Consider the following 27,787-nt stretch of genomic DNA (forward strand, 5'->3'; position numbering starts at 1 on the left):
TAGCTACCACTAAGGCCCAGTTGATACCTTAATCAAAGCACAATTAACCAGCTCACTGGACTATAATATGAAAGAAAGATTTATATGTATTCAAGTACTTCATTGTATTTGAATTCCTTTATGAAAATATATTTAGTGGTCTGCACTCATTCAGATGGAGTAATTGTGTGGAAATTATATTTTAAATACAATTGTTAAGGTTGTGGGAGCAGTGTGTTTGTTCTGGGGCAGGGCTGTGAATTGATGACTGGCCTGTTATTGCAGGGCTCCTCCTGTTGCCAATCCCAAAGCAAGTGCACTTGGTTTTCCAATCTCTGGATGTGGCAGTAGTCGACTGATACATTTTCACGAGTCAATGGGAAGATACAACGGGAAGGGAAATAGTTGTGAATCCTGCCAAGGGTTTGTGCTGATGAAGCAACACATCACAACCCCATATTACAACAGGGATTACACTTCAAAAGTATTTTATTGCCTCTAAAATTAAATTTGAGGTTGTGAAAGCTGCTACATAATGCAGAAATAGGTTGTTTGTAAAATACTTGTCAACTTTAAACTTCAACTTTGAATCCACACTTGACAAAACAACGTTGAGATGGAATAAGGAAGCATAATTAATAAAATACCATTTAAATGTTGTTAAGGCCTTCAGCTCTGTCAGAACTCTCAATTCAGCCGACCTGCTACTCCCATTTTCAGCCTTGAATGAAATGAGGAAACATTACTATAGCATTAACAACATTAGCCTTAATTATTTAAATAAATAGTGTTTTCATATGCTTTTTAGAGTTTGCTCCGATCATGTATATCCGAAGTTATCAAATTTAAAATATCACAAGGACTCCATAAATGTCCCATATAAATATAAATTGTGCCTTTTCACAATATATGCTTATTCCTGTCAGGGCACGTTTAGAATATCCATCAAAGCTCGTGTGCGGCCAGATGTCTATTGCGGTTTGCTGATATTTCTAAAATGCCTGGTTGCGCTTCATTCAGACTCCCTGTTTGCAGTGGAAAATAATCACTGCTGAAGGTTTAACCCATGTAGCACTGGTTTTATTTTCCTACAGTCAAATACTGATAAATCCAGGCCTAGTTAATTCTTAGCTGAAAATGTGTTGCTGGAAAAGCGCAGCAGGTCAGGCAGCATCCAAGGAACAGCATCCTGTTCCTTGGATGCTGCCTGACCTGCTGCGCTTTTCCAGCAACACATTTTCAGCTCTGACCTCCAGCATCTGCAGCCCTCACTTTCTCCTCCTAGTTAATTCTTAGCTTATCCACCGTCTAAAACATTCTCTGAGCAGTCCTGTTCAGTATGACAAGGGCAGTAGGCTGTTAGCAGTTGACTACCTCCAGGTTCCCAATCAAGTAACACGCCAGCACATTTCTGATTGTTCGTATGATGTCCATATTGCCCATCCCTTAATTGTCCAAGGGCAGTTAAAAGTCAGTTACATTACTGTGGATTGGAGACACCTGTAGGATGATTTTGTTCCCTAAAGGGCATTGGTGTGAGAGCTAGTTTTATTTAACAGCAATTGACATTGTTATACATGTCACCATTTGGCTGGTCTTGTATTGTAAATTTTTATGGAATTCAAATTTCATCGTTGCCTTAAGTCCTCAAAACATTAGCCTCATGTCCTGGATTGCTAGCCCAATGTCATTACCACTGCGTTACCATCTCCCAATATGTTGCTGTTGATTTATTGTTGCCTGAACGTCCTGGAAATGCCTACCTGATAGTATTGTGGGTATACCCTTGGTGTGTGGATGATAAGGGGTCATAGCCACCACCTCAAGAGCTTAGACAAAATATCTGCTGTTTATTTGGAAGGCAAAAAGCTATTACTGAAATATTGAGCAACATATAGAACAGCTAGCTGCACCTTTTAAATCCACTCAATTTAGTATTGTTTAACATAAACTCCATTTATAATAAGTACTACATTCAACAAGGCACAGGTCCAACCTAAATATTAAGTATCTGTTGCTGTCTTTGTGATGTTTTTATTTGACCTGTTAGGTGATTAAAATTGTCCACTAGATTTTGTATATTGCAGTAGCTAATCATCAAAAGGCATTGCATTGGCTGTGAAGTGATTCCATGTTATGAATGGTGCTATATAAGTGCAAGTTTTCTGTTAGATTCAAATAATGCTTTTCAAAAGATTTCATGTAATGCCAATTAATGATGGAAATACAGCAATAAGCTATTCCATTGTATATAAATCAGGGATCCTTTATTTTGGAAGATTACCTCAAGATTTTCTCCAGGGCTATTTCTTGATTTTACGGGGCTGCTTTTTCATTGTCATAACTGATGTATTATGTGATACAGTCACATCTCATTAGCGGGGCTTATCTGACACAATCGGCTGAATGTCACGATGTCGTACAGCACCTGCTCCAGTTGCAGTTCTGATGGTTCTGCTACCTCCTTCCCCTCAGTTTGGCCAAGGTCTGTGCCACGCATCAGGTAACATGAGATTTAAAAAAAAGAGGTAAACCTGTAGAAATGCTAGAACCAGTAGATTGAATGTAGGAGAAAAGATAAGTTAGTGTTTTGTTGTAGATCAGGTGGCTCTGCTGGCTTGTTTCCAGTATTTTCTCTGTTTAAATAAAATATTGTTGTCTTCCTATCTGAACTGTAGATATTAACTACCACCTGATAGCACTATGGAAATGCAGTGGATTAACAAAAGAAAGTGCTTCTGTTTAGCCCTGAATTTGTATAGCCTCAGGTGTATGTGTCGGTGCACTTCCACGTTCCAGATAGTCTCGAATTAAAGCAAGGTAATTGTTTTGCTTTCTCTCCCCATCTTTCCTCCTTACCCTGTCTTCCTCTCTGTAGTCATGATTCGGAGATGCCGGTGTTGGACTGGGGTGTACAAAGTTAAAAATCTCACAATGCCAGGTTATAGTCCAACAGGTTTAATTGGAAGCACACTAGCGTTCGGAGCGACGCTCCTTCATCAGGTGATTGTGGAGGGCTCGATCGTAACACAGAATCTATAGCAAAAATTTGCAGTGTGATGTAACTGAAATTATACATTGAAAAATTGATTGTCTGTTAAGCCTTTCATCTGTTAGAATACAGTTAGAAGGAGTGTCGCTCCAAAAGCTAGTGTGCTTCCAATTAAACCTGTTGGACTATAACCTGGTGTTGTGTGATTTTTAACTTCCTCTCTGTAGTGATTGGAACCAAGTAGACCTCATTGACTTATGAGGTCTGTTGATTGGGGTTATTAACCTGGGCCGATCAGGAAAACCCTGTCTGACCAAAATAACCAGGACATTAGAATCTCTTCGGAAAAAAGAACAAGAAAAAAATGAAACAAAATACAGAACCAGGAGATTAGATTCTCCTCAGTTTGACTGACTCTGAGCTGGCTGGTAACAGCCAGTGTACTGTGCACTAGTAAATAAAGATTGACTTGGTGACGGATACCAGCCTCGGTGCAGTTATTTCATTCTCGCTTTTTCTCCAGTCTACATTTTCCCCTCCATCTTCTCCATCTCTGTCTGTTCTTTCTCACTTTCTCTCATTTTCTTTCTCCTTTCCCCATCTCCTCTCTCTTCCCTCTTCTCGCCTCCTCCATCTTCCTTTTCTTCTCTCTCACTCCTTCTTTTCCACCTCTCTTTTGTCCGACCACAGTCCTCCACTCTTATTCCTTCATCTCTGTTTATCCATTCCATTACTGAGCACCTTCTGAAACGCTTTGAAAATTGTTCATGTTTCTTCACTGACCTTAATATTTAGAAAGGCAAGGGTAGCTTTATAGTTAAATTAATTTGATGGTGTCTGCTTTTCATATGCTGATGTTTACCCAATGAATGAAGAGCTGGAAATTAGTCTTGGTTGGTGGAGTAATACAGGCAATACCTGTTCAGCCATTGATTGTAGTGGAACTGGTTATTAGACATTGGATATAATAAGCATCCAATTCGATACCAAGTGTAATATGCCTTAGCCCAAGGCAAACCTCTCCCCATGGTGTGTACAGGCAATAAGCTGACTCCCTATGCAGGTATGCTCTGTGACTTCTGCTAAGGTGATAACGTATGGTGAGATAGATGCTCCAGTTCACTTGGGTCCTCATGGTGTAGTGGTTGTGTCCCTCCTTCTGAGCTAGGAGGCCTAGGTTCAGTCTTTGGGGTATGTCTTATAACATCTCTGAACGGCTTGGTTAGAAAGTATCCTCCTGCATCATCACACTCAAACATTTTCTTATATTGTTTTCCACCAAAGGAACAGCCAGAAATTTATCTTAATGCTTGTCATGAAACAAAAATTAAGACAAGGAAAGGTTGATACAAGTCGTTTTAAAATAATGAGAGATAGGCAAAAGGAGAGATTAATAAAAGCAAAAAGATGTTGAAAGTCAGTTGGGAGAGCATGTTATTGAAAGCCACCGTGAGTTTAAATAATACAGAATTTGTTTGCTTGCCGACACATGTTGGAACGGTTTCTGTAACACTCAGAGCAATCGCAAGCTGCTGGAGGACTTCCCAATGTCCTTTGTAATGACAGCTGACCAACTTGCTTTCCCTGCCAAACAGTGGCAAAGAATGAGTTGCAGTACAGCACAAGCTTTCGGTACAATAACTCAGTCAGCCTCAGGCACAGTCCCTGCTTCCATGCAGATCTTTTGATTAGTATGCCCACTCAAATGAGCTATAATTTCCTTTAACTCGTGAGTGAAAACAGAAATTGTTAGAAAAACTCAGCAGATCTGACAGCATCTCTAGAGAGAAAGCAGAGTTAACATTTTGGGTCCAGCGACTCTTTTTCAGAACTGTTCTTCTTTCTGATGTTTGCATTCGCTGTTCTTTGTTTTATTTATAGTCAAAGACCACCTGCCTCCACTTCTAATATAATGTCCAACACTACAATAGTCATCTTCAGTGGCTCGTCTGACCTGAAACACTCATCCCATTCTGTCACCAAATTGCAACTATTCTAATGCTTTCCTGAATTGCTTCCTTCTCAAGCCTGAATTCATAAGCAAAACTGATGCCTGTATTCCAAGTCCTGCTTATCTCTCATCCTTGAGCTTGCTGACAGACCTATGATTCACTTCTCATCCTCATAAGCTGTGAGCTTTCATATTAGCAGATGAGCACAAATCAGGACAGTATACATTTCCCGAATATGGTTGGGATAGTTTTTCTGTCACAAAATCCAGCCTACATTCAAATTAGCCATTGAAATGGAACCATCAGATGAGAAATCTGATGGTCGCAGCCATTATCTACATTGTTGGGCTTATTAATTGTTGGGATTCCTCCAGTTCCAAGCGCTACAAGATTATTCTTATTGGTAACCTCATGAATAGGGCCCTTACTGTCTGGTCATAATGCCAGCTTGATGCTGAGTTAAGGTATCTCATATCCTGATCAAGTAATCATTTGCTTTATATTGTGAAAACTCAGGAAAGAGCCTATGTCCAGTACCTTTGTCCCTGCTTGGTGTCTGGTGCACCTCAGTTTACCCTGGGTGGAGAAGATGTGTGAAGAATGTGAACAACAGGTAGAACTAGCTGTCTCACACTTCTATTTTGCAACGAAGCTTTAAATGGTTTTCTTCACTAACATGATGCTGCCATGAAGCCAAACCAATAAGTAGTATGATATGAGTTTCAGTGCCACTGTGGTGACAAGCATGTCCTAATGACTGGCAGACCATATCAAAAAACATGACGAAACTGAGGACTGCAGATGCTGGAGATTAGAGTCGAGAGTGTGTGGTGCTGGAAAAGCACAGCAGGTCAGGCAGCATCTGAGGAGCAGGGGAATCGACGTTTTGGGCAAAAGCCCTTCACTAGGAATCTCATATCAAAAAACATGTCTCATTAGACATTTGCAATGGACAGCATACCATTCGTGTTCAACCAGCCTGTGTTTGCAAGCTTCAGAGCACTATGTCCACCATTAAATGTGATTTTAGTATTGAATAACACTTACAAAGTGATCTGGACAGTACTGAAGCTTACACTAGAAACCAATTTAAGATTATCAGTCAGGCATGCAGTGCTATGCATTTGTGCATACTAGATGCAATGTGTGTTAACACACAGGATCGTATGTCATGTAGTCTAAAGGAATTTGTATGTGCATTACAGCTTTCTCATTAGAACAAAAAGCAGTCATGGAGACTGCCAATCACTGCTACATTCCCATGGCAATACCCTAACCAATCAGTCTTTCTACCAGGTCTGAGAACTAAGATTCTTGACACAATCAATGTCCATCCTCTTCTCATGCTGTTTAAAACAAAAAGTGTCTCTTTTGTTATAGAGTCATACAGCATGGAAACAGACTCTTCGGTAACCAACCAGCCCATGCCGGACATGATCCCAAACTAAACTAGCTCCCCCAGCCTGTTCCTGGCTCATATCCATCCAAACCTTTCCTATTCATGTATCCATCCAAATGTCTTTTATACGTTGAAATTGTACCCGCATCCACCACTTCTTCAGGAAGTTCATTCCACATGTGAACCACCCTGTGTGTAAAAATAAATGCCTCTTATGTCTTTTTAAAATTCCTCTCCTGTCATCTTAAAAATGTGTCCCCTAGTTTTGAAATCCCCCATCTTAGGGAAAAGACAACTACCATCAACTCTATCTATACCTCTCATTATTTATCTATACCTCTCATTATTTAATAAACCTCATCTCTCAATCTCCTACGCTCCAGTGAAAAATGTCCCAGCTTTTCTTTATAATTCAAACCTTCCATACCCGGCAACATCCTGGTAAATCTCTTCTGAACCCTCTCCAGATTGATAATATTCTTCCCACAACTGGGCAACCAGAACTGGACACAGTATTCCAGAAGAGGCCTCACCTATGTGCTCAACAGAACATCCTAACTCCTATATTCAATGAAGTCGCTGAGTCATAGGCACTTCTACAGGGGAAAAAGGCTTCATCCTGTTTTGAGTGGTTAGTCTCTGGCTCGAATTTGCTAAAAGGAGAAACACTCTCCATTGTTATAAAAACGGGAGCCGCGCCTGAGTCTGGAATCCCATCTCCAGAACCATTTATGCATGGATATGGTCTAAGCACACATTTGGAAGAGGCCAGGTATCTATTGGGATTAAAAATATACATGAATAGCACAAAATGTGCATTATTGATTGGAACTATTAATAGGAGCTGTCCACACATTTAAAACCCCTGCTCTACACCCAATGGGTGTTCTGCCTCTTCAAAGGATTCCAGGAGCTGTAGATCATGTTCTATAGGTCTAAAGTGCACAACTTGTATTTTGGGTGCCCCACTAGCAAAGATCAGATCAGCGGAGGAAGCTGCACTTTAACATATGCAACTGCCTTAATCAATATGCAACTTATAACCCACTCCAGTACCCCGGCATGCAAAAATGGTTCTGGAGATGGGTTTACAGACTCGTGCGTAGCTCCCACTTTTGTAACAGTGGAGACTGTTTCTGCGTTTTGGTCAGTGCGAGTCAGAGACTAACCACTCAAAACAGGATGAAGCTTTTCTCCCTGTAGACTCGGGGATATGGTAGGTGAATAACAGTTCTGAGGAAGGATGGAAACATTAACTCTGCTTTCTGTCTCCACAGATGCTGCCAGACCTGCTGTGTTTTTCCAGTAATTTCTGTTTTTGTTTAAGAATAAGGAGTCTGATTTTCCAAACAGAGATGTGGAGATTTTTTTTCTTGGAGAGCCATTAGTCTGTGGAATTCTCTTACCCAGGAAACGGTGGAGGTCATTAAATATACCAGTTATGTAGATTTTTCATAGAGATTAGAATCATGGTTTATGAGGTGCAGCCAGCAAAGTGAAGTTGAGATCGCCACTAAATGAGCCTTGATTTTACTGATTGATTGATTGAGCTGGAATGGCTGAATAGCTTATTGTTGCTTCCAAGTACAATGTCCAATGTTCCTAAAACTGTTTAGTTTAGATTAGATTAGATTAGATTCCCTACATTGTGGAAACAGGCCCTTTGGCCCAACAAGTCCACACCGACCCTCCGAAGAGCAACCCCCCCCGACTAATGCACCTAGCTCTATGGGCAATTTAGCATGGCCAATTCACCTGACCTGCACATCTTTGGAATGTGGGAGGAAACCGGAATACTCTGAGGAAACCCATGCAGACACGGGGAGAATGTGCAAACTCCACACAGACAGTCGCCCAAGGCTGGAATCGAACCTGGGACCCTGATGCTGTGAGGCAGCAGGGCTAACCACTAAGCCACCGTGTTGCCCTACATGGGTAATATAATAGTACATCAGACAGAGGTGTGCAAAACAACAAGATGTTACAGTAACAATTGATGTCTGTAAGCTGTCCCACAAGGATATCAGGAACCATTGTGACATGAAGAGCAAAATCACTTCTGAACATAGGCCGCTGTTCTGAAATAAAAATCAATGAAGTATTGTTTTACTGCTTGCCCTAAATGAGAATACAATATCATTTTTTGTAGTTCATAGCTGTAGCTGTATGAATTGTAATAGCCAATGGTCAGCCTTTTGTGACTCGCGAGGTGCCATATCTCCTCTTGTACATAAGCCAAGTTTCTGTTCTCGTTTGTTTTGCTGTTTCGACCCTCTGGCGTAGTACCATCTCTCTGTCCAATGATTTCCTTGAAGCTGAAATGGAAACAGCAGTGACATGAGAGATTTCAACAGCATTGTAAAACATTCTAAGGTTCCCAAAGCGCTTCACAGGAAGGTAATCAGGAGATAAATTTGACACCAAGCCAAATGATGAGACAGACCTGTCCCAAATAAATGGTTGATGCCTATGTAATGGAGTAATATAAGTTTGGACACCACCTTCTCCACATCTCTAACTCCCTCTCTGTCTTTAAGACTATCTTTAAAACACACCTCATTGACCAGAATGCAGTACTCTCTGCTAAAGTCATCTCCTCCTTCATCTGATTATGTTGCCAGGAAGTGTCATGAAATGTTTGTGTGTCTAGGTGCTATACCATTCATTATGGGGATGAAGAAAATTGGAATGTCTCTTTAGAAAACTGAAGACATGAATACAATGTTCTTAACCAACACACTCCCCCTCCCCCACCCATGCCTCCCTTTCAGCCTCCAAATCTCCCAAATCTTTATCAAGTAAATGGAAACAACTACTGTGTGCACTCTTACATAGCAGGATATCCACATAAAGGAGTGAAAAGGGTGATAATCACCGTATCGAAAGTTAAGAAGACACTTAGGAAGAAAGGAGATCAAATCCAACACCAGAGTGATAGAGATCTAAAATGCTTGGCTGTTGAACTAGAGGAAAGGACATTTTATGTAGTGGGTTCTTTTGACCTCGAATCCATTGCTTGAAGGACTAGTGAAAGCAGATGAATAGGAAATTTCATCGGGGAACTGGATATATGTTTGAAAAGGGAAAGAAATAAGAACAATAGGTAAAGAGTAGGATTGTGTGGGATTCATTGGATGACTTTTCTCACAAGATCTGTCCCTACAGGCATGGTGGGTCTGAAGAGTCTCCTGCTCTGTCAGAATTGATGATTTTTAAGAGGGTTGTGAAGGAAGGGTTTGGGCTGGTTTCCAGAGTTGTTTAGGAGGAGACTTTAAAGATCAGGAGTTTTATTGAGTTAAAGTGACTGCAGTGGGGGCTTCGTGAGTTGAGTAAGCAGTTTGTTGCATGCTATCGTCTGACCATTTTTCTGTACCATGATACACTCATTACAATACCAAGTGAGTTCTATCTGGGACTTTGGGAAAACAATAAGTAACCAAGCAAACACACTGCACTGAGAACTGTGCATTGACCGTGCGTGCTCTCTATCATCCTGCAGCCTGTAAACAGCAAACTTCCTGTCAATATCCATTTGAACCCCCTTTGTTGTTTTTTTGCAACACTGGTGCATATATGTGTGGGTGGTCTGGGCATTATTCCCAAATTAGGTCATATTTTTCATTCATGCAGCCGTCAATTTAATTAATAGCTCTCTTTTAAAACCGTCTGGCTACGTATCTCGAATCCAAAGATAGATGACCTGCCTCGAAAGGCATATGATCTTAATTAAGTTACAAGCACTATCTTTCACATGAGTAAACAAATAATGGTCAAAAGTAGGAGGAAGTAGTATATTGAGGAGAACAGTACTAAATTTTACAAACTCCCTTCATTACTGAAGTCCCTCATTTTCGGTAGTATTCTGGTAATCCTGTGTGACATGTGGCTCTTTGGTATGGGTGGTGGTGGGGAGGGATGGGTGATGGCGCTGGATAGGACACCCAAAGTGTTTTTTGGAGGCCTGGTTGATCTCAGCAGCAGGATCACATGTATTTTATATTTCCTGGAATCCAATTTGATGCCTGTTTTAACAATCTACCTGGTTAGAGGAATGGTGCAAGCATTTGGGTGCAGGAGATCACAGAATGGAGTCATGGGAACAGCCCACAGCACTCAGTGGCAGGAAGAATTGCAGGGTCGATGTGAATTGCAGCGAGTCCCGTGAGTGTCAGGTGGGTTTGGCTGGTAGAGGCTGAGGTAGAGAGGCTCGAAGGATCCTTGCAAGACATTAGGACTGCATTCCTGCTCCTTCTGACTCACAAGGAGTTCAAATCGAATTAATATGTTTGCAGATGATACCTAAATTGGAGGTATAGTGGACAATGAAGAAGGTTACCTCAGATTACAATGGAATCTTGATCAGATGGGCCAATCGGCTGAGCGGTGGAAGATGGAGTTTGTGAGGTGCTGCAGTTTGGAAAAGCAAATTTGAGGAGGACTTATACACTTAATGGTAAGGTCCTAGGGAGTGTTGCTGAACAGAGAGACCTTGGAGTGTAGCTTCATAGCTTCTTGAAAGTGGAGTCGCAGGTAGATAGAATAGTGAAGATAGCGTTTGGTATGCTTTCCTTTATTGGGTATTGAGTACAGGAATTGGGAGGTCATGTTGCGGCTGTATAGGTTTTTGGTTAGGCCACTATTGGAATATTGCGCGCAATTCTGGTCTCCTTCCTATCGGAAAGATGCTGTGAAACTTGAAAGGGTTCAGAAAAGATTTACAAGGATGTTGCCAGGGTTTTAAGGATTTGAGCTGTAGGGAGAGGCTGGGGCTGTTTTCCCTGGAGCGTCGGAGGCTGCGGTATGACCTTATAGAAGTTTATAAAATCATGAGGGGCATGATAAATAGACAAAGTCTTCTCCCTGGGATGGGGAAGTCTAGAACTAGGGGGCATATGTTTAGGGTTAGAGGGGAAAGATATAAAAGAGACCTAAGGGGCAACCTTTTCACGCAGAGGGTGGTACGTGTATGGAATGAGCTGCCAGAGGAAGTGGTAGATGCTGGTACAATTGCAACATTTAAAAGGCATCTGGATGGGTATATGAATAGGAAGGGTTTGGAGGGATATGGGCCAAGTGCAGGCAGGTGGGACTAGATTGGGTTGGGATAACTAGTTGGCATGGACTAGTTGGACTGAAGGGTCTGTTTCCATGCTGTACATCTCTATGACTCTATGACTTGGTTTGATCTCTTCTAAACAGTTAGATCCTCCATAGATGGTGACAGTAGGGCCTTACTTTGTTTGACATTGACATTGTGTCCACTGCTAATGATCTCTGATTTTTGCAAGCAAGTGCATCTACCCTTCCTTTTTAGCAAGAGTCTCAGCAATGGGCTGAATTACCAATGGACTCAATATTAAAGTATTACGCAGACTGGGATGCAGTGGGATTTTCATTTTGAAGTGATCTTTTATACATATCGTCTTCTGCAAGTGTCTTGTTTGACTTATTTATTGTTGTAAATATTATCTTCTATTCATCTGTCCCTTTTTTACCTGGCCGTTTCTTGTCAATACAAGCCCAGGGAGGGGAGGTCACCATTCAGGTCATGCCCACAGTCTCCCTTGATATACGAGGATTGTGAGTGGGATTGGAAATATCATGTTAGGCTCTAGCTATGAACCACCAACAGTTAGTGGTTAGGGTAGTTAGCTGCCATCAATCCTCTTTTCACTGTTCATCCTACGAGTCTGTCCCATTATCAGTGGTAGACAATGGACCACTAGAGAGTCTTAACGAGTAGAAAGACTTGTCTCACATAACTAGGTAATGTTTATTGAATGATCATAAGGTCGTAGGATAGAGCAGCAGAATTAGACCATTGAGTCTGCTCCATCATTTAATCATCAGGAGGCTGGAAGACCACAGCAAGCCTGGCAGCATCAGGAGGTGGAGGTTGACATTTTGAGTGAAACCCTTCTTCAGGACTGGGGGGAGCTGCAGTCATCGACCAACCAGGTCATACCCTCTACCTGTCTTCACCTATCCCCACTTCACCACCCTGGCCCTGCCACCTCCTTTATCTGTAGCTCCCCATACACCCAACCCCAGTTCTGAAGAAGGGTTACGCCTGAAATGTAACCACATCCTGATGCTGCCTGGCTTGCTGTGTTCTCCCAGTCTCCTGCCTGTTTACCTTGGATCCCAGCATCTGCAGTTTTTTTGTCTCCCACCATTTTACATGGCTGATATGTTTCTCCACCCCATTGTCCTGTCCACTCCCTGTAATGTTCAATCAATAATCTATCTATCTCTGTCTTAAATCTATCTATCTCTGTCTTAAATGCACTTAATGACCTGGCTGCCACAGAAGGTTCTGGAGGCTATGAGTTCCACAGATTTACCTCCCTGTGGCTGAAGAAATTCCTCCTTATTTCAGGTGTAAAGGGTTGCCTTTTCACTCTGAGGCTGTATATCCTCGGGGCCTAGTCTCTCCTATTAGTGGAAACATCTTCTCCACATCCACTCTGTTCAAGCTTTCAGGATTCTGTAAGTTTCAAATTCCACCTCATCCTTCTATACTCCATTAATTACAGACCCACAGTCCTCATAGACTTATCATATAACAAACCCTTCATCCCCAGGATCATTCCTGTAAATCTCCCCTAGACTCCCTCCAATGCCAGAACATCCTTCCTTAGATGTGAGGCCCAAAACTGCTCACAATGTTCCAAATGCAGGCTGACTACAGCCATATGCAGTCTTAGCTGTACATCTCTGCTCTTGTATTCTAGCCCTCTTGAAATGAATGTTGACATTACATTGCCCTCTTAACTGCCAACTGAACCTGCAAGTTAACCTTCAGAGAACCCTGAACCATTTGTGCTTCAGATTTCTAAAGTCTTTCCCCATTCAGAAAATATTGAATTATTCCTGCCAAGTGCACGACCTCACTTTTCCACATTGTATTCCATCTGGCTCTTTTTGTCCACTCTCCTAAACTATCCAAGTCCTTCTGCAGCATCCTCACTTCCTCAACATTACCTGTTCCTCCATCCGTCTTTGTGTCATCTGTAAATTTAGCAACAATACCCTCATTTCCTTCATCACGGTTGTTAATGTATAATACGAATAATTGCGATCCCAACACTGAGCCCCACGGAACTCTGCTAGTCACTGGCTGCCACCCTGAAAAAAACACTTTATCCTTTGCCTCTACCAGACAGCCAATCCTCTATTCATGCTAGTACTTTGTCCCTAACAAAGGGCTCTTATTTAACTTAGCAATGTCCTGTATGGCAAAGGCCTTCTGGAAATCCAAATAGAACACGTCCACTGGCTCTCCTTTGTCAATCTTGCTCATTACCTCCTCAATGAATTCCAGCAGATTTGTCAGGCATGTCCTTCCCTTGAGGAAGCTGTGCTGACTTAGCATTGTTTTACATACACTTCCTTAATAATGGACTCTAAAATCTTACCAATCATCGAAGTCAGGCTGAATGGTCTATAGTTTCCTGTCTTCTGCCTTTCTCCCTTCTTAAACTGGAGGTTACATTAGCTATTTTCCAGTCCTCTGGGACCATCCCTAATTCCAGTGATTCCTGAAAGATCACTATCAATGCCTTTATGTTCTCCTCAGCTATATCTTTCACATCTCTGGGGTGTAGTCCATCTGGTCCAGGTCGTTTATCCACCTTCAGATCTTTCAGTTTCCCCAGCATCTTCTCTTTTTTTGATGGCCACTGCACTGACCTCTGACCTCTGGGTCTCTTGAAGTTCTGGTGTGCCACTGGTGTTTTCCACTGTGAAACCTGATGCAATGAACCTGTTCAGTTCCTCTGCCATTTGTTTGTTCCCCATTACTACTTCTCCAACTCATTCTCCGGTGGTCCAATGTCCACTTTTGCCTCTCTCTTACCTTTTTTATATATCTGAAAATAACTCTTGCAATCTTCTTTTAGTTAGCTTACTCTCATATTTCATCTTTCCCTGCTTATTGCTTTTTAGGTACCCTCTGCTGTTTTTAAAGGCTTCCCAATCCTCTGGCTTCTCACTAACCTTCACCACATTGTATGCTTTTCCTTTTGCTTTTATGCTTTCCCTGACTTCTCTTGTCAGCCATGTTTGCCTCATCCTCCCCTTAGTATCTTTCTTCTTCCTTGCGTTGCCTTTCTGTTGTGCATCCCAAATTATCCCCAGAAACTCCTGCCATTGGTGTTCAACCATCTTCACTACTAGGCTCCCCTTCCAATCAACTCTGGCCAACTCCTCCTCCATGTTTTTTATAGTTACCTTTACATTGTAATACAGTCACAACTGATTCCAGCTTCTCCCTGTCAACCTGCAGGTTGAATTCTATCATATTGTGGTCACTGCTTCCAAGGGCTTGCTTCACTTTAAGCTCTCTAATCAAGTCTGCCTCATTGTACAAACTGATCGCATTAAGTAAAATTAATATTCATTAGTTATGCATAATTTCAACTATCCAGAGTCAGGAATGTCACACCTGACTGTACTGGGATCTCAGACAAGACTAAGTCCTTCTCCACCCAAAGACTGTGTGACATCATCAGGTTGGGTGGAGTTAATGCAACTTCAACATTAACTCTTTTGGAACCATTAGCTTATAGAAAAGGAGAAACCCCTGTGCAAAACTGATTGAATTTTATACATAGATATGTGTGGATCCGGCTTTTCAGTGTGATATTCAGATTCCATTTGGAAATGTCCCCCATGCATTACACACAATCATCTTAATAATCATTTGATTTTAATTTGCACAACTTACCTGTGAAGTGAATGGGTTACCTTTGCTCTGACTCTGTGCTTAAGGTTCAAATCCATCTCTCGAGCTTTGGCCATGTACCTCAGGCTAACACTGATGGAGAGCCACACTGCTGGAGGTTCTGCTCCTTGAATGAGGTCCAGTCTGTCCCCATAACTTGAAGTAAAGGTTCTCATGGCATGTGCGAAGAGAAGTAAAGGAGTTCTCCTGAGTGATCTGACCAACAATTAACCTTCAACCATGCCATTTAAAAAAAGGCTGCCTTTACATTGCATTTTTCATGGTCACTGAACATCTCAAAGTGCTCTGCAGACAATGGGGCGCATTTTGAAGTGTAGAGCTTGTTGTAACGTAGAAACATCAGCTACCATGCGTACAGAAAACTCCCACTAACAGTAATCTAATAATAACCCGATAACTCTTTTTCTGATGTTGGTTGAGGGATAAATATTGGCAAGAACACTACGAGTTTCCACGCTGCTCTACTTCATGCTATGGGATCTTTTGTGTCAGCCAAGCTCGCAGGTAGTGTCTGGGTTTAACATCTAATCCCAAATTTGACATTTCCAGCACTGTAGCACTCCCTCAGTAGTGCAGTAGCATACCAGCCTTGATCATCTTTGTGCTCAAGTCCTGTAGTAGGACCAGGAACCTTGAGACTCAGTTAATACGCTTACCAATAGATTAGCACCTAACACTAACATGTTCCATCCATTCTGCTTAGTGTTTCTTCAGTAAAATTTGGGTTTGAAATGTGTCTCGATTGACCTGGAATACTAGTAAAGGATGGCTATATTTTTTCAAATAGCTGACAGTTCAAGAGTGGCCTTGAGATTTAGGACATCTTATCACTACTGCCCTCATCACAACATTCCCTAGTTTCATCCTCCTTCCCTTTCCCTGTTACCTTTCCCCTCCACCCACTGCCTCACTTCCCTCTCACCTTCATGGTCATTTGTTCCCTTGCCTCTCTGTGAGCTTTGTGCTCAAATTCTGCTGCTAACTGGAGTGATTCCCTGCTTCATAAAGTGGTGGGAATTCTTCATGAAAGTTTCTGTCCTTGTCTGGCATTAGCTACTAATACAGGTTGGGCAAGAGGTGACTTAGGTAGGGGCAGAACTGAGGAAAGATGCCTGGGGCCAGAACTGATAGGTGACTTGAGTAAAAGCTGTGCTGAAGGACAAAAGTTTCCAATTCTCCCCGATTTGTCAGTATTTACTAACATTTGGCGTTCACCTATTGTTGCCACAAACCAGTTGTTTTGTGTGAAAGGCGGTTGACGCAAAATAATAATTAGGAATACCTAACATTCTTTCTCTTGTATTGGTATGAGAAGATGATGTATGACACATGAGCATGGTATACCACAAGAACAGATCTTCTGACAGGACTAGCTACCAGCACAAACAGAGGTTGTGCAAGTATCCAAGAAGCTTAAAACAGTTGGCACATTTCTCCTGGATGGGGCGGTGTTTGCAGTGTGGGGAATCCCTCTCTTACATTTTGTTTAAACTTTTAAGCACCATTAAAGCTGTCAGTTGACAGCCTTTTAATTTAGATTTCCCAGGTAGCAACCGGGCCATCAGTTCCCAATTAAAAATTCTGAATGGAATCATTCTCCCACTTTCATCTGTTTGTGTGACAAGGAAAATGTAAACAAACATTGGGAATATGTTCTGATACCCCTAGCTTAATTTATTCTATGAAATTCCCTTCACCTGAATTGATCTACTCAGTTGAGTTTTGATCTGCTCTCCAGAGTGTAATAACAGTTCACAAAGAGCTTCCTTCATCCATTCTGTGAGACAGACCGATCTGCATTTTGATTCGGTTTTGGACTTGTTGCCTTATACGTAACAATGAGTGTCATATCCTGTGAGCATTGGCACGTCAATTGATTCAACATCAGCCGCGAGTTATGACTCCTCTGGTGTCATTGCTGTCTTGGGCTAATAGGAGATTGGGCTTGCAAGGCAGAACATCTGTCTGACAGCCAGGCAGCACAGGGGCACCAAGGAAACAGCTGCTTAATCAGAGACAGGGAGAGCAGAGCAGATCTTCTGGGGATATAATAACAAAAAAAATCCTAATTATTCTCATCCTGTTTATACAAGTCATTTCAGAAGTGTGCAATTTGGGAATTCTGCTTATCATAGATTTACAGCATGGAGAGAGGCTGTCTGACTCATTGTGCCTGTGCTGGCTCTTCAGAACAGCTATTCACATAGTCCCACCATCGGCTGTTTCCTGAGAGCTCTGCTGTATTTTTCCCTTTTCAAGTATCCATCCATTCCCCTTAGGGTGGTGTAAGCAGAATCAATCCTTCCAATGTGACAGAGATTGAGTAAAAAGGAAAGGATCTCAGAATGTCCCATCAGTGAATAAGCACTTTTGAAGTGTAATGGCTGTTGTCATATTGGAGATATGGCTACTTGTGTACAGCAAGATCTCACAAGTGATTAGCTAACTTGTTACCAATTAAGCCACAGTTAACATTATAAAATATTCTATGCCTTAAATTGTAAGTACTCAGGTCCTGGACGTGTACAGGGCAGGTTTCAGAGCTCCAGTGTTTGTTACACCTTTGTGTGGGAAACATACCATTTGGTCTCAATGCCATGCCACAGAATGATGGATGCTCATCAGGTGTTTGTATAAAATCATGGTACAAACTTTTTGATTACACTCCTCTGAAGCACCTTGGGATGTTTGCCCGGTTAAAGATGCTATATAAATGCAAGCTATTGCTGTATCTGTGGGTAGTTCTTTGCAGTGCCAAGTTCTTTTCCACACGCTGCCAATTATTTTGCAGAGATTATATGTTGTATGGCGCAGGCCCCGCTCCTGATTGCTGGTCTTTGCCTTATATTTAAATCAGCTTGGCATTGAAATATTGCCAGCACTGGGTGAAATGTAGGACAGAGCTTTCATTCCTGAGACTGAATCCTACTGTGGTGGTGAAGTGTGGGTTGGGAACCCAGCAATACAAGCATTGGAGGCACTCAGCACTGTTTAGTAAATGGCAGCAGACTGGCTCCCCAAGTCTGGACGGCAAATTGAAGGCTATCCAGTACCGAAAGAACAGCAGCCTCCCAGGCAGCAGTGGGAACTGTGAAAGAATTCAGAGAGGCATGAAGGTGTCTCCAGTTCTGGTTGCTAGGTGTGTATGGTTAAGGAAATATGGTTAGGGCTATGGGGAGGGAAAGGGTTATTGAAATCTCTAGAAGTAATACACATTGTAGCAGATGCGACTGTTTATTAGTGTGTGACACCTTCTCTTTTGAATGGAGTCTCTGGCTCCTATGTCTACTAAGCCTACCACTAGGAGCCAGGTACCATCACGACTGGTACCCCATCTGTGATGGCATTGGGAGAGTGCCCTTGATTCTTCCCCACAGCTGGACATTGTCACATGTCATAGAAGTGGAACCATATCATACAGTCAGCCATGGACTTTCCTTTTGATTTTATCATTAATTGATTTGAAACATTTTGTGAAGGAGTGAAAGGTTATGTATAAACAAAAGTTTTTTTCTCTCTCTGGTCCAAATCAGAGTGGCCAATGTCGATGGCAGTGAATGGCTGTGTTCCAGTGGAGTTGAAGCTGATGTCTTCAGTGGATGCCCACACAGTGCTTGTCTCCATCAGAGTCTCTTAACCAATAATTTAGTTCATTCTCCCCAACACCGATCAACACAGGATCTGGGAGCTCCCTGATACTGTCCAGCTGTCTGCTTACAGCATGAACTCAGCGATCCATGGGGAAACCCATCACAGCCTGATCAAGCTACGAGAGCAGTATATATTCTTGCTTTAGCTGTGTCTGATTGTATGGAGGTGGAGTTGTAAAATCCATCATTTTGCAGCTCATTTGCAAGTAAGGCAGTGGAACATCTGTTGCTTACGATGTTAATGCTGAGACGTGTCAGTAATCAATTGGTGAGAGGTCAACTCATTAACAGTGGCTTGTTTTCCCACTTTCTCAGTCAATGTTCCTGCTGACTCCTTGGATGGCCCTCTCTACATTCCTTACAAAACCCTGCTTTCCACAGTGAGCAGCATGGATTTCAGCGAGGGAGAGGCCCAGCAGCTCATCGAGATCCTGATGGACAAGGCGGGCATTGTGCAGGACACCTGGCACACAGTAAGCTACCTGTTCGGTTTGTGCCAGGCATTGCATTCATTTGCTTTCTCACTGTTTTGGCAAGGAATCAGTAAAAATAAAGTTGCCTTTCACAACCACGGAACATCTCAAAGTGCTTCACAGTGCTCGTGATTCATTTAGTGTTAAAGTGTAAGCCACTCCCTTGACCAACTGCTCAAAGTCGTGTCAGTGACTTGGACGTGCCACGCTTATTGGCCCTGTTCCTGGCCTTACCAGGAGAAATATTCAAACTCGATTTTTCTCTCTCCAATAAGGGGAATCATTGGGCTTTCCAAACTACCGCCAGCCATTTCCAAGCAACCCCTGATGTATCAGTCTGGATCTGAGGCTGGTGCTAAATTCTTTCATTTAATTAGCCTGTTTAATAGATTCAGGGTAGAGGAATTTGGATGGAATTTGGTGTCAAACCCATTCCTAATATTGCGCAGAGTCGAAAAGTGTGGCGCTGGAAAAGCGCAGCAGGTCAGGCAGCACCTGAGGAGCAGGAGAGACGGTATTTTGAGTATAAGGTCTTCATCAGGACTGGGGAGGGGGGGGTGAAGCTGGGAAGAAGGTAGGTGGGAAGGCGATAGGTGGATGCAGGTGGGAGGTAATAGTGATAGATTAGTGGGAAGGGCGGAATGGATACGTGGGAAGGAAGATGGACAGGCAAGAGGGCGGTGCCGATTTGGAGAGTTGGATCTGGGATGAGGTAAGGGGAGGGGAGATTTGTGAAACTAGTGAAGTCGATGTTGGTGCAGTGTGATTGGAGACTTCCAAGGTGGAAGATGAGGCGTTCTTCCTCCAGTTAGTGGGTGGCTTGATTTGGCAGTGGAGGAAGCTCAGGACTTGCATGTCCTTGGGGAGTGTGAGGGGGAATTGAAGAGGTTGGCCACAGGGTAGTGGGGTTGTTTGGTGTATGTGTCCCAGAGATGTTCCCTGAACTGTTCCATGAGTTGGCATCCTGTCTCCTGTAGAGGAGACCACATGAAGAGAAACGAATACAGTAGATGAAATGGGTGGATGTGCAGGAAAATCTCCAGATTTGAAATGATCCTTTAGGGCCTTGGATGGAGGTGAGGGGGGTAGGTGTGGATGCAAGTTTTACATGGTTCAGGGAACATTTCTTGGACGCACGCACCAAGCAACCCCACTGCCCTGTGGCCAACCACTTCAACTGCCCCTCTCAGCCCCCAAGGACATGCAAGTCCTGGGCCGCCTCCACCGCCAAATCAAAACCACCCACCAACTGGAGGAAGAATGCCTCATCTTCTGCCTCAGGACCCTCCAACCACATGGCATCAATATCGACTTTACCAGTTTCCATAACTCCCCTCCCTCCCATCTCATCCCAGGTCTAACCATCCAACTTGGCACGCCCTCTTGGCCTGTCCATCTTCCTTCTCACCATCTGCTCTATCCTTCCTACCGACCTATCACATTCACTCCCACCCGCATCCACCTATCACCTTATCCACATTTACCTTATCCCCAGCCCCATCTCTACTCCCTTATTTGTCTCTCAGTGCCCTCCCCCCTTCATGTTCCTGATGAAGGGCTTATGCCTGAAACTTCAACTCTCCTGTATCCTCGGATGTTGCCTGACCTGCTGTGCTTTTCCAGCACCACACTTTTCAGCTCTGACTGTCCAGCATCTGCAGTCCTCACTATGTCCTAATATTGCACAGCTGGATTACAGTTCTACGTCACACCTCGTTACTTATGGGGGAGGTCGATAGTTCCTTTGGTTCCCCATTTTCCTGCTGTATCTGATTGATGGGTTTGGGAAGAGTGGGATTTGGTTGCCGCTTGTATTAATATTTCTCAATCCCTATGGGTGCAAATTGCAGTGTTTTGAAAATTGGTTGCCCTGGCAACATTAGACTGCCTCAAATTATGGTGCATATCAAGCTGCATTCACACTCTGTATAACCCAGCACTGAGGGGTTTCCTTTGCGTTTTGCACCAGCTATTCCTTGAAATGTAGAAGTCACAGTAAAACTTCCAACTTGTTTGATTTTCCTGAAACGGATAGGAAATTGACATTGTGAATATTATAGTTTGTACTAAGGAGCACTGCATCATTGGAGGTATTGTCTCTCAGATGAAAAATTAAACTGAGGCCCCATTTGCCCTTTCTGGTGGATGAAAAGGTTCCAAGGCAAGTTATAGGAAGGATATTATCAAGCTGGAGGGGGTCCAGAAGAGATTTGGCTGGATGTTGCTGGATATGCAAGGTTTGATTTATAAAGATAGGCTGGGATCGTTTTTTCACTGGAGCGTAGGAGGTTGAGAGGTGACCTGATAGAAGTTTATCAAATAATGAGAGGTATAGATAGAGTTAATGGTAGTTGCCTTTTCCCTGAGATGGGGAATTTTCAAGACTAGGGGCCACATTTTTAAGGTGAGAGGAGAGAGATTTTAAAAAAGACATGAGGCGAATTGTTTACACAGAGGGTTGTTTGTGCGTGGGGTGGATTTCCTGAAGAAGTATAGATGCAGGTACAATTACAACATTTAAAAGACATTTGGATAAACCCATGAATAGGGAAGGTTTGGAGGGATATGGGCCAGGAGCAGGCAGGTGGGACTAATTTGATTTGGGATTATGTTCAGCTTGGACTGAAGGGTCTGCTTCCTTCTCTATGGCTCTGTGACTCCATGAGAAGTTCTTCCAGTTATCGTGTTCAATCTTCAGCCCTGAATCAACAATCATGAAGCAGATTGTCAGTCTACTATTGCGTTTCTATTTGTGAGACTTTGCTGTGTGCAAATTGGTTGTCACATGTCCTACACTATAACCGTGACTACTCATCAATTAATTAATTCCAAAAAAAATCTGTTTGGCACTTAGGGACATCTTGGAGTTATGAAGCTGCAGTATACTTACAAGTTTCTTTTTACCATTGAGTCCAATTTGTTTTATTACCCCTTCTCATGTTGGTTGGGATAAGAAGGGCAATATTTAAGAATTTAATGCACACTATGTTTGTATTATTTTTTCTTTCTTATCCATTCTGATTACTTTTTGTGATTTATAGGCTACTCAAAAAGGAGACCCAGTAACAGCTCTGAAACGCCAACTGGACGAGAAAGAGAAACAGCTTGTAGCAGAGCAAGAGGATTCCAGTGCAGCCAAAAGCAAGCTCCGGGAAGTCAACAAGGTATAGTTTGTCACATAGCGTGGATTCAGGAAGAATTCAGCAGCATTTGTGGAGGTAGTTAACATCTTGAGTCCAGTGTCACTCTTCAGAATTAAGGGCAAATGGCAGGTTTGGTGCTGATGAAAAAAGAGGGAAGAGACAGTTGGAGCAAAAGGTAAGCTCAGGGAAAGGTGGGAGATTAGAATCAAAGGTGCTGTGGAGCAAAAGGCAAGTGGAATAGTGATGATTATACAGAATACACAAAGCATTGGTCCAAAGCAGGTGTTAATAGCAGAATAAAGGTAACTCTGACTGAAAGCAAAAGCATGAAAGCAAGATACAGGCATTATGGGGAGGGGATGATATCAAAGTAGAGACCAGAGTTTGTGGTCTTAAATTGCTAAACTAAGTGTTAAGCCCAAAGGCTTGTAAGGTGCCTAATCAGAAAATGAGGTCCTGATCCTCCAGATTGTGTTGGGTTTTCCTGGATTACTGCAGCAGGACTAGCACAGCAATGTGAGCAATGAGAGTAAGAAGGTGTATTGAAATGGCAAGCGACAGCAAGGTTGAGTGATGCTTCTGGACTGTTGGTGTTTCACAAAGCAGTCACTTGGTCGGCATCTGGTCTCCCCAAAGTAGAGATTGCATAGGACGATGCCCTAGGAGGAGGATGGGCATTGGAAGTGATAGAGGAGTGGACCAAGGTGTTGAGGAGGGAATGGTACATTCAGAATACTGATAATGGAGTGCGGGCTACAGATGTATTTGGTGGTGACATCATATTGGAGGTTACAGGAAAGGCAGAAGATAATCTATTGACTAGAGAGGCTGAGAAGTGAGGAGAAAGGGAACCCGGTTATCCTGGGAGGGAGGTGAAAGGATGAATGTAGAAGTGCAAGCAGTGGGTTTTGTCAGATGTGGTTTCGATGAGGGTACACCTGAAGAAAAAGGAAGAATCGTTGGGAGTCTGTTTAGAAGGTAACATCATTGGAATAGATACAACAGAGGTGAAGAAACTGGGAGAATGGTATGGGGTCCTTACAGGAAGCCAGGTGTAAGAAAGTGTAGTCTGCATTAATGTTATAATGCAATGTAAAAATAATGTAAAACTGTTGTCATTATTCCCATTTGGTGTGGGAATAATGAATGTAGGTAGACATCTTTCCCCCTAAATGGAAGAGGGGAAAAGGAGGGGAAAGAATCAGAGATGAACACCTGTAGGTGAGAGAAGAAAGAGGAAGGTAGAAACGGTCCATTTTACTTACCTTTTAATATATCTGTTTTTAAATTGTTGTAACTTTCAGGAACTTGCAGCTGAAAAAACCAAAGCTTCAGCCAATGAAACAAAGCTAAAGGAGCAGCTGACGATGCGGGAGGAGGAGCTAAATGCGATGCAGGCCCGTATGCAGGCCAGTTACCAGGACCACGTGGCTGAGACACAGCAACTGCAGGCTAAGGTCACTAGTTATCTATCACTCCCTAACCCAGTTAATGCTCTAACACATCTGAGATACCAATTCACCATTGTGTGCCTGAATGTCCTATATTAAGGCAAGATTGGCCCTTTTTCAACATTCTCCAGGAAACCATAGAGGAAGGGGCAAGGCAGAGAGTGCCAATAGCCATTGGCATTGGCTACTATTTTGTTTTCTCTCACTGTTGGATCATGGAGTGTTTATGTTGTGGACCAGAGCTGAAAGGGACCAATATCCCTTTTAAATGGTCAATGAAACGTTTTCCCAGACCCATCCTCTTAGACAATCCCTTGGAGCCATGAGTGGTAACATGGCAGAGAAACCACTCTCAAGGGCAGTGAGAGGAGGCACAGAAATGTGGATGCACGTGTGAAATATAAGAGGAAGTGTTAAAATCCAAGACATGGTTTTAGTACAGATCCACATTGAACAGTTCATCTTCTTGTAAATGTGAACTTGTAGGTTAAATAGTTAACGTAAAGCAGAGTTGGGCTTGTATAGGCTAGAGAAAGGAGCTTTATTGCTTGAGCACATTATTTGGTGTAATCTGTTTTAAAATGAAGATATTGGATTAGCGATTTTTGAGAAGATTTGTAGCTCAGGTTGAGCTTGAAGGTTTGTTTTCAGATGGTTCATCACCATACTAGGTAACATCATCAGTGAAAGTCTCTGGTAAAGTGCTGGCGGTATGTCCTGCCTCTCTATTTATAGGTCTTGGTTTCTTAAGATGTGTGATGTCATTTCCGGTTCTTTTTCTCAAGGGAAGGTAGGTTGGGTCCAAATTGATGTTTTATTGAATGCCTCATTCTGCTCCCACTAGCTTTTTAACCTATGGAAAGGGGAAGCTGAGCAGCTTTATTTGAGCAAGCCAGTGTCAGGCAAGGTGTTGGCAGGGGTAAGCCTTCTTTGTGGATCTTATGAACTCCCATGAGGCAGCGTTGAACCAAGCTTTAACTGGGCTCCTTGACATATTAGGAATGCCTGTAGTTCCAACAGTGGCCACTGCTCCTGGCTGGCACTGCTGGGACAAAACATTTGTTGGTCATCCGATTGGCTAGAAATCTCTTGAAGGAGAAAGTGAGGACTGCAGATGCTGGAGATCAGAGCTGAAAATGTGTTGCTGGAAAAGCGCAGCAGGTCAGGCAGCATCCAAGGAACAGGAGAATCGACGTTTCGGGCATAAGCCCTTCTTCAGGAATGTGTGTTGCGCTTTTCCAGCAACACATTTTCAGCTAGAAATCTCTTGAAGCAGACTTCCTCCTAAACTCAGCAGTCTCACCTTCAGGAAATTAATACTGCTCCGGAAGTTGACTTGCTGTGGAGGCAGTGGACTCCCCTGACATTTTAGCCACGGTAATGCTGGGCGGAGATTGGGATGCTCCGTAAAATTCAGCACATTGTTTCTTGTTTGGTCTTGCAGGCACCAAGTGGAGATCTGCCCAAGTAATTATCTGCCCAAGTAATTATCTGCCCATTCCCCCACAAGACTGAGTTTGTTTAAAAGCTGACAATTGTACTGTCAAATTCCTGCAACTTAACTACTGCTGTCACGTGTTTTATGTGCTCTCAGCGTTTTGAACAGGGGAATACTGTACATTTCAGCATCTTCAGCAGTGATAACTTATGAGGTTTCACTCTTGGCGGGGCAGTGATGTGATTTGTTGAAGGAAAAGGAGGCAGGTTAAGAGAGAAAAGAGGAACATAGCCTATTTTGCCCCTCCAACTTGTTCCACCTTTCCGTTAGTTTTTGATGATGCGTATCATTATTTAATTTACCCACCTTGATTCTGTAACCGATAATAACTTGTCAGGGCTCTTTGACAAAGTGTCCCAAATCCAAAAGCTGTGCCACCTGGAAGAACCCTGACCTTAACCCTAACACTAACCCTAATCCTAAATTAGGCAGCAGATGCATAGGAATACCACCCACTGCAGGTTCCTCTCCGAATCTCTCACTATCCTGACTTAGAAGTATATCAGGTCAGGCAGCATCCAAGGAGCAGGAGAATCATTCCTGAAGAAGGGCTTATGCCTGAAACGTCGATTCTCCTGCTCCTTGGATGCTGCCTGACCTGCTGCGCTTTTCCAGCAACACATTTTCAGCTCTGCTCGCCAGCATCTGCAGTCCTCACTTTCTCTTAGATATATATCATAAAAGCAAAATATTGCAGATGCTGGCAGTCTGAAATAAAAACAGAAAACTGAGGAGGGCCAAGTTGTGGGGTATGACCTGTCTTTGTAATATAACCTTTTCTGCACCGGTACCGTTCTGATGAATCTGTACTGCACGCCCTCCAAGAGCCTCCTATGATGAGGTGTCAAGAAGGAATCACAGTGTTACAAATAGTGTATTACCAGAACTGCATATAATCTTTTCTATAAGGCACTTTCCGAGAGGTTCCCCTTAAGCCAGCTCTGGTCATGTTTCCAGAGAGCAGCAATAAAGAGAATGGGCAGGGCCATCTATTCAGACACTTGGTCTGGGGAAGCATGCACCAATAGTGGAGATTGGGGAAAAAAAAAACAGATGTCTGAGCTATGCCCCACCCCCCAACCTAATAATATCATTAATTTCTTTCCCCCCTTCTCCTTCCATTCTTAACCCTATTTGTTGGTCCTTTATTCTCCCACTCTCCTCCCCCCACACCATGGGTTTTTGCCTCCCTCAGAATCCCTTTCAGCTGGGCCACAGGTAAAGCTAGCATCGCCTCCTTCGTGACTACCACTGGTACTCTGTGCTCAGTCGACCATGAGGGACAACTCTTGCGAGGCGAGACAAATCTATGGCCGGGCTTTTTGTTCCAAAGGGTAAGATGCGCCTGCAAGTCAGCTCTTGAACGAACCGGTCGAGAACAATGATGAGAAAGAGCAACAGCATTGCTCTTATACTTGGCCATGTAACCATTGGGGTTGTGAAGGCAACATCTTAACAAGAACTTTCCCTTATATAATGACTTCAATGTAATAAAACATTCCAAGGTAACTCAAGTCAGCGTTATCTGCAGGGATTGGCGGTGAGGCCTCATCTATTTAAAATCTATATTAATGACTCTGATGAACAGACTGGGTTGTTGCCCGATTTGATGGTGATACCAAGATAGGTAGGAACGCATGTTATGGTCGACAGAAGCAGTCTGTGAAAAGATATAGATCAGTTAAGTGAGTGGACTAAATTTAGTATCTAGTGTGTTTTGTGATTAAAATTTGAAATTGTCTATTTTAGTAGGAAAATTTAAAAAGCGGAATATTATGTAATTGGAGAGAGGCTCCAGAACATTGCATACAACCATAAGACATATGGAACATAATAGGTCATTCAGTTAATCAAATCTATTGTGCTATTCAGTGATATCATAGTTGATCTGTAATCCTCAGCTCCACTTCTCTGCCTTTTTCAGAAAACCCTTGATCCCAGTACTGTTTAAAAATCTGTCTATCTCAGCCTTGAGTATACTTAACAGCCCGGCTTGTATAGCCCTCAGCAATAAAGAATCCAACAGATTCAATACTCTTTAAGAGAGAAATTCCTCCTCATGTCTGTCTTGAATGTGCAACTCTTTATTCTGGAATTATGCTGTCTGGTCCTGGATTCTCCCATAAGGGTTCCAACTTTCCACATCTACCTGTCAAGTCTTTAATTATCTTGTATACTTTCATCAGGTTGCCTCTTATGCTCCTAAACTCCAATGACTACACGCCTGACTGGCTCAACCTTTCCTCATGAGATAGTCCCTCCATATCCAGGATCAGCCTAGTGAATGATCTCTGGACGGCCTTCAACACCAGTATAGCCATTCTTAGATAAAGGATCCCAAACTGTTCATGGTGTTCCAGCTATAGGCTGACTCGTGCCTTGTGTAGTTTGAACAAGACTTCAAACTTTTTATACTCCATTCCTTTTGAAATAAAGAACAGCATTCCATTTGCCTTCCTGAGTATTGCACTTGAAAGCTGACATTTTGTGATTGATGCACAAGG

General features: G+C 42.8%; 1 protein-coding gene across 2 annotated transcripts in view; it reads left to right on the top strand.

The window, feature by feature from the left end:
• LOC122552990 (ribosome-binding protein 1-like) overlaps positions 1-27,787 on the top strand; it is a 147,517-nt gene that overhangs the window by 46,889 nt on the left and 72,841 nt on the right. For both annotated transcript variants that reach the window (XM_043696342.2, XM_043696344.2), the window contains exons 3-5: positions 19,034-19,191; positions 22,233-22,355; positions 23,639-23,791. In XM_043696342.2, coding sequence (XP_043552277.2) covers positions 19,034-19,191; positions 22,233-22,355; positions 23,639-23,791 — 434 coding nt within the window. The remainder of the gene's footprint in view (positions 1-19,033; positions 19,192-22,232; positions 22,356-23,638; positions 23,792-27,787) is intronic.

The sequence above is a fragment of the Chiloscyllium plagiosum genome, unplaced genomic scaffold, assembly GCF_037043375.1.
Source record: "Chiloscyllium plagiosum isolate Xiang-an unplaced genomic scaffold, Cpla_swu_hap1 HiC_scaffold_10, whole genome shotgun sequence".
Lineage (NCBI taxonomy): Eukaryota > Metazoa > Chordata > Chondrichthyes > Orectolobiformes > Hemiscylliidae > Chiloscyllium > Chiloscyllium plagiosum.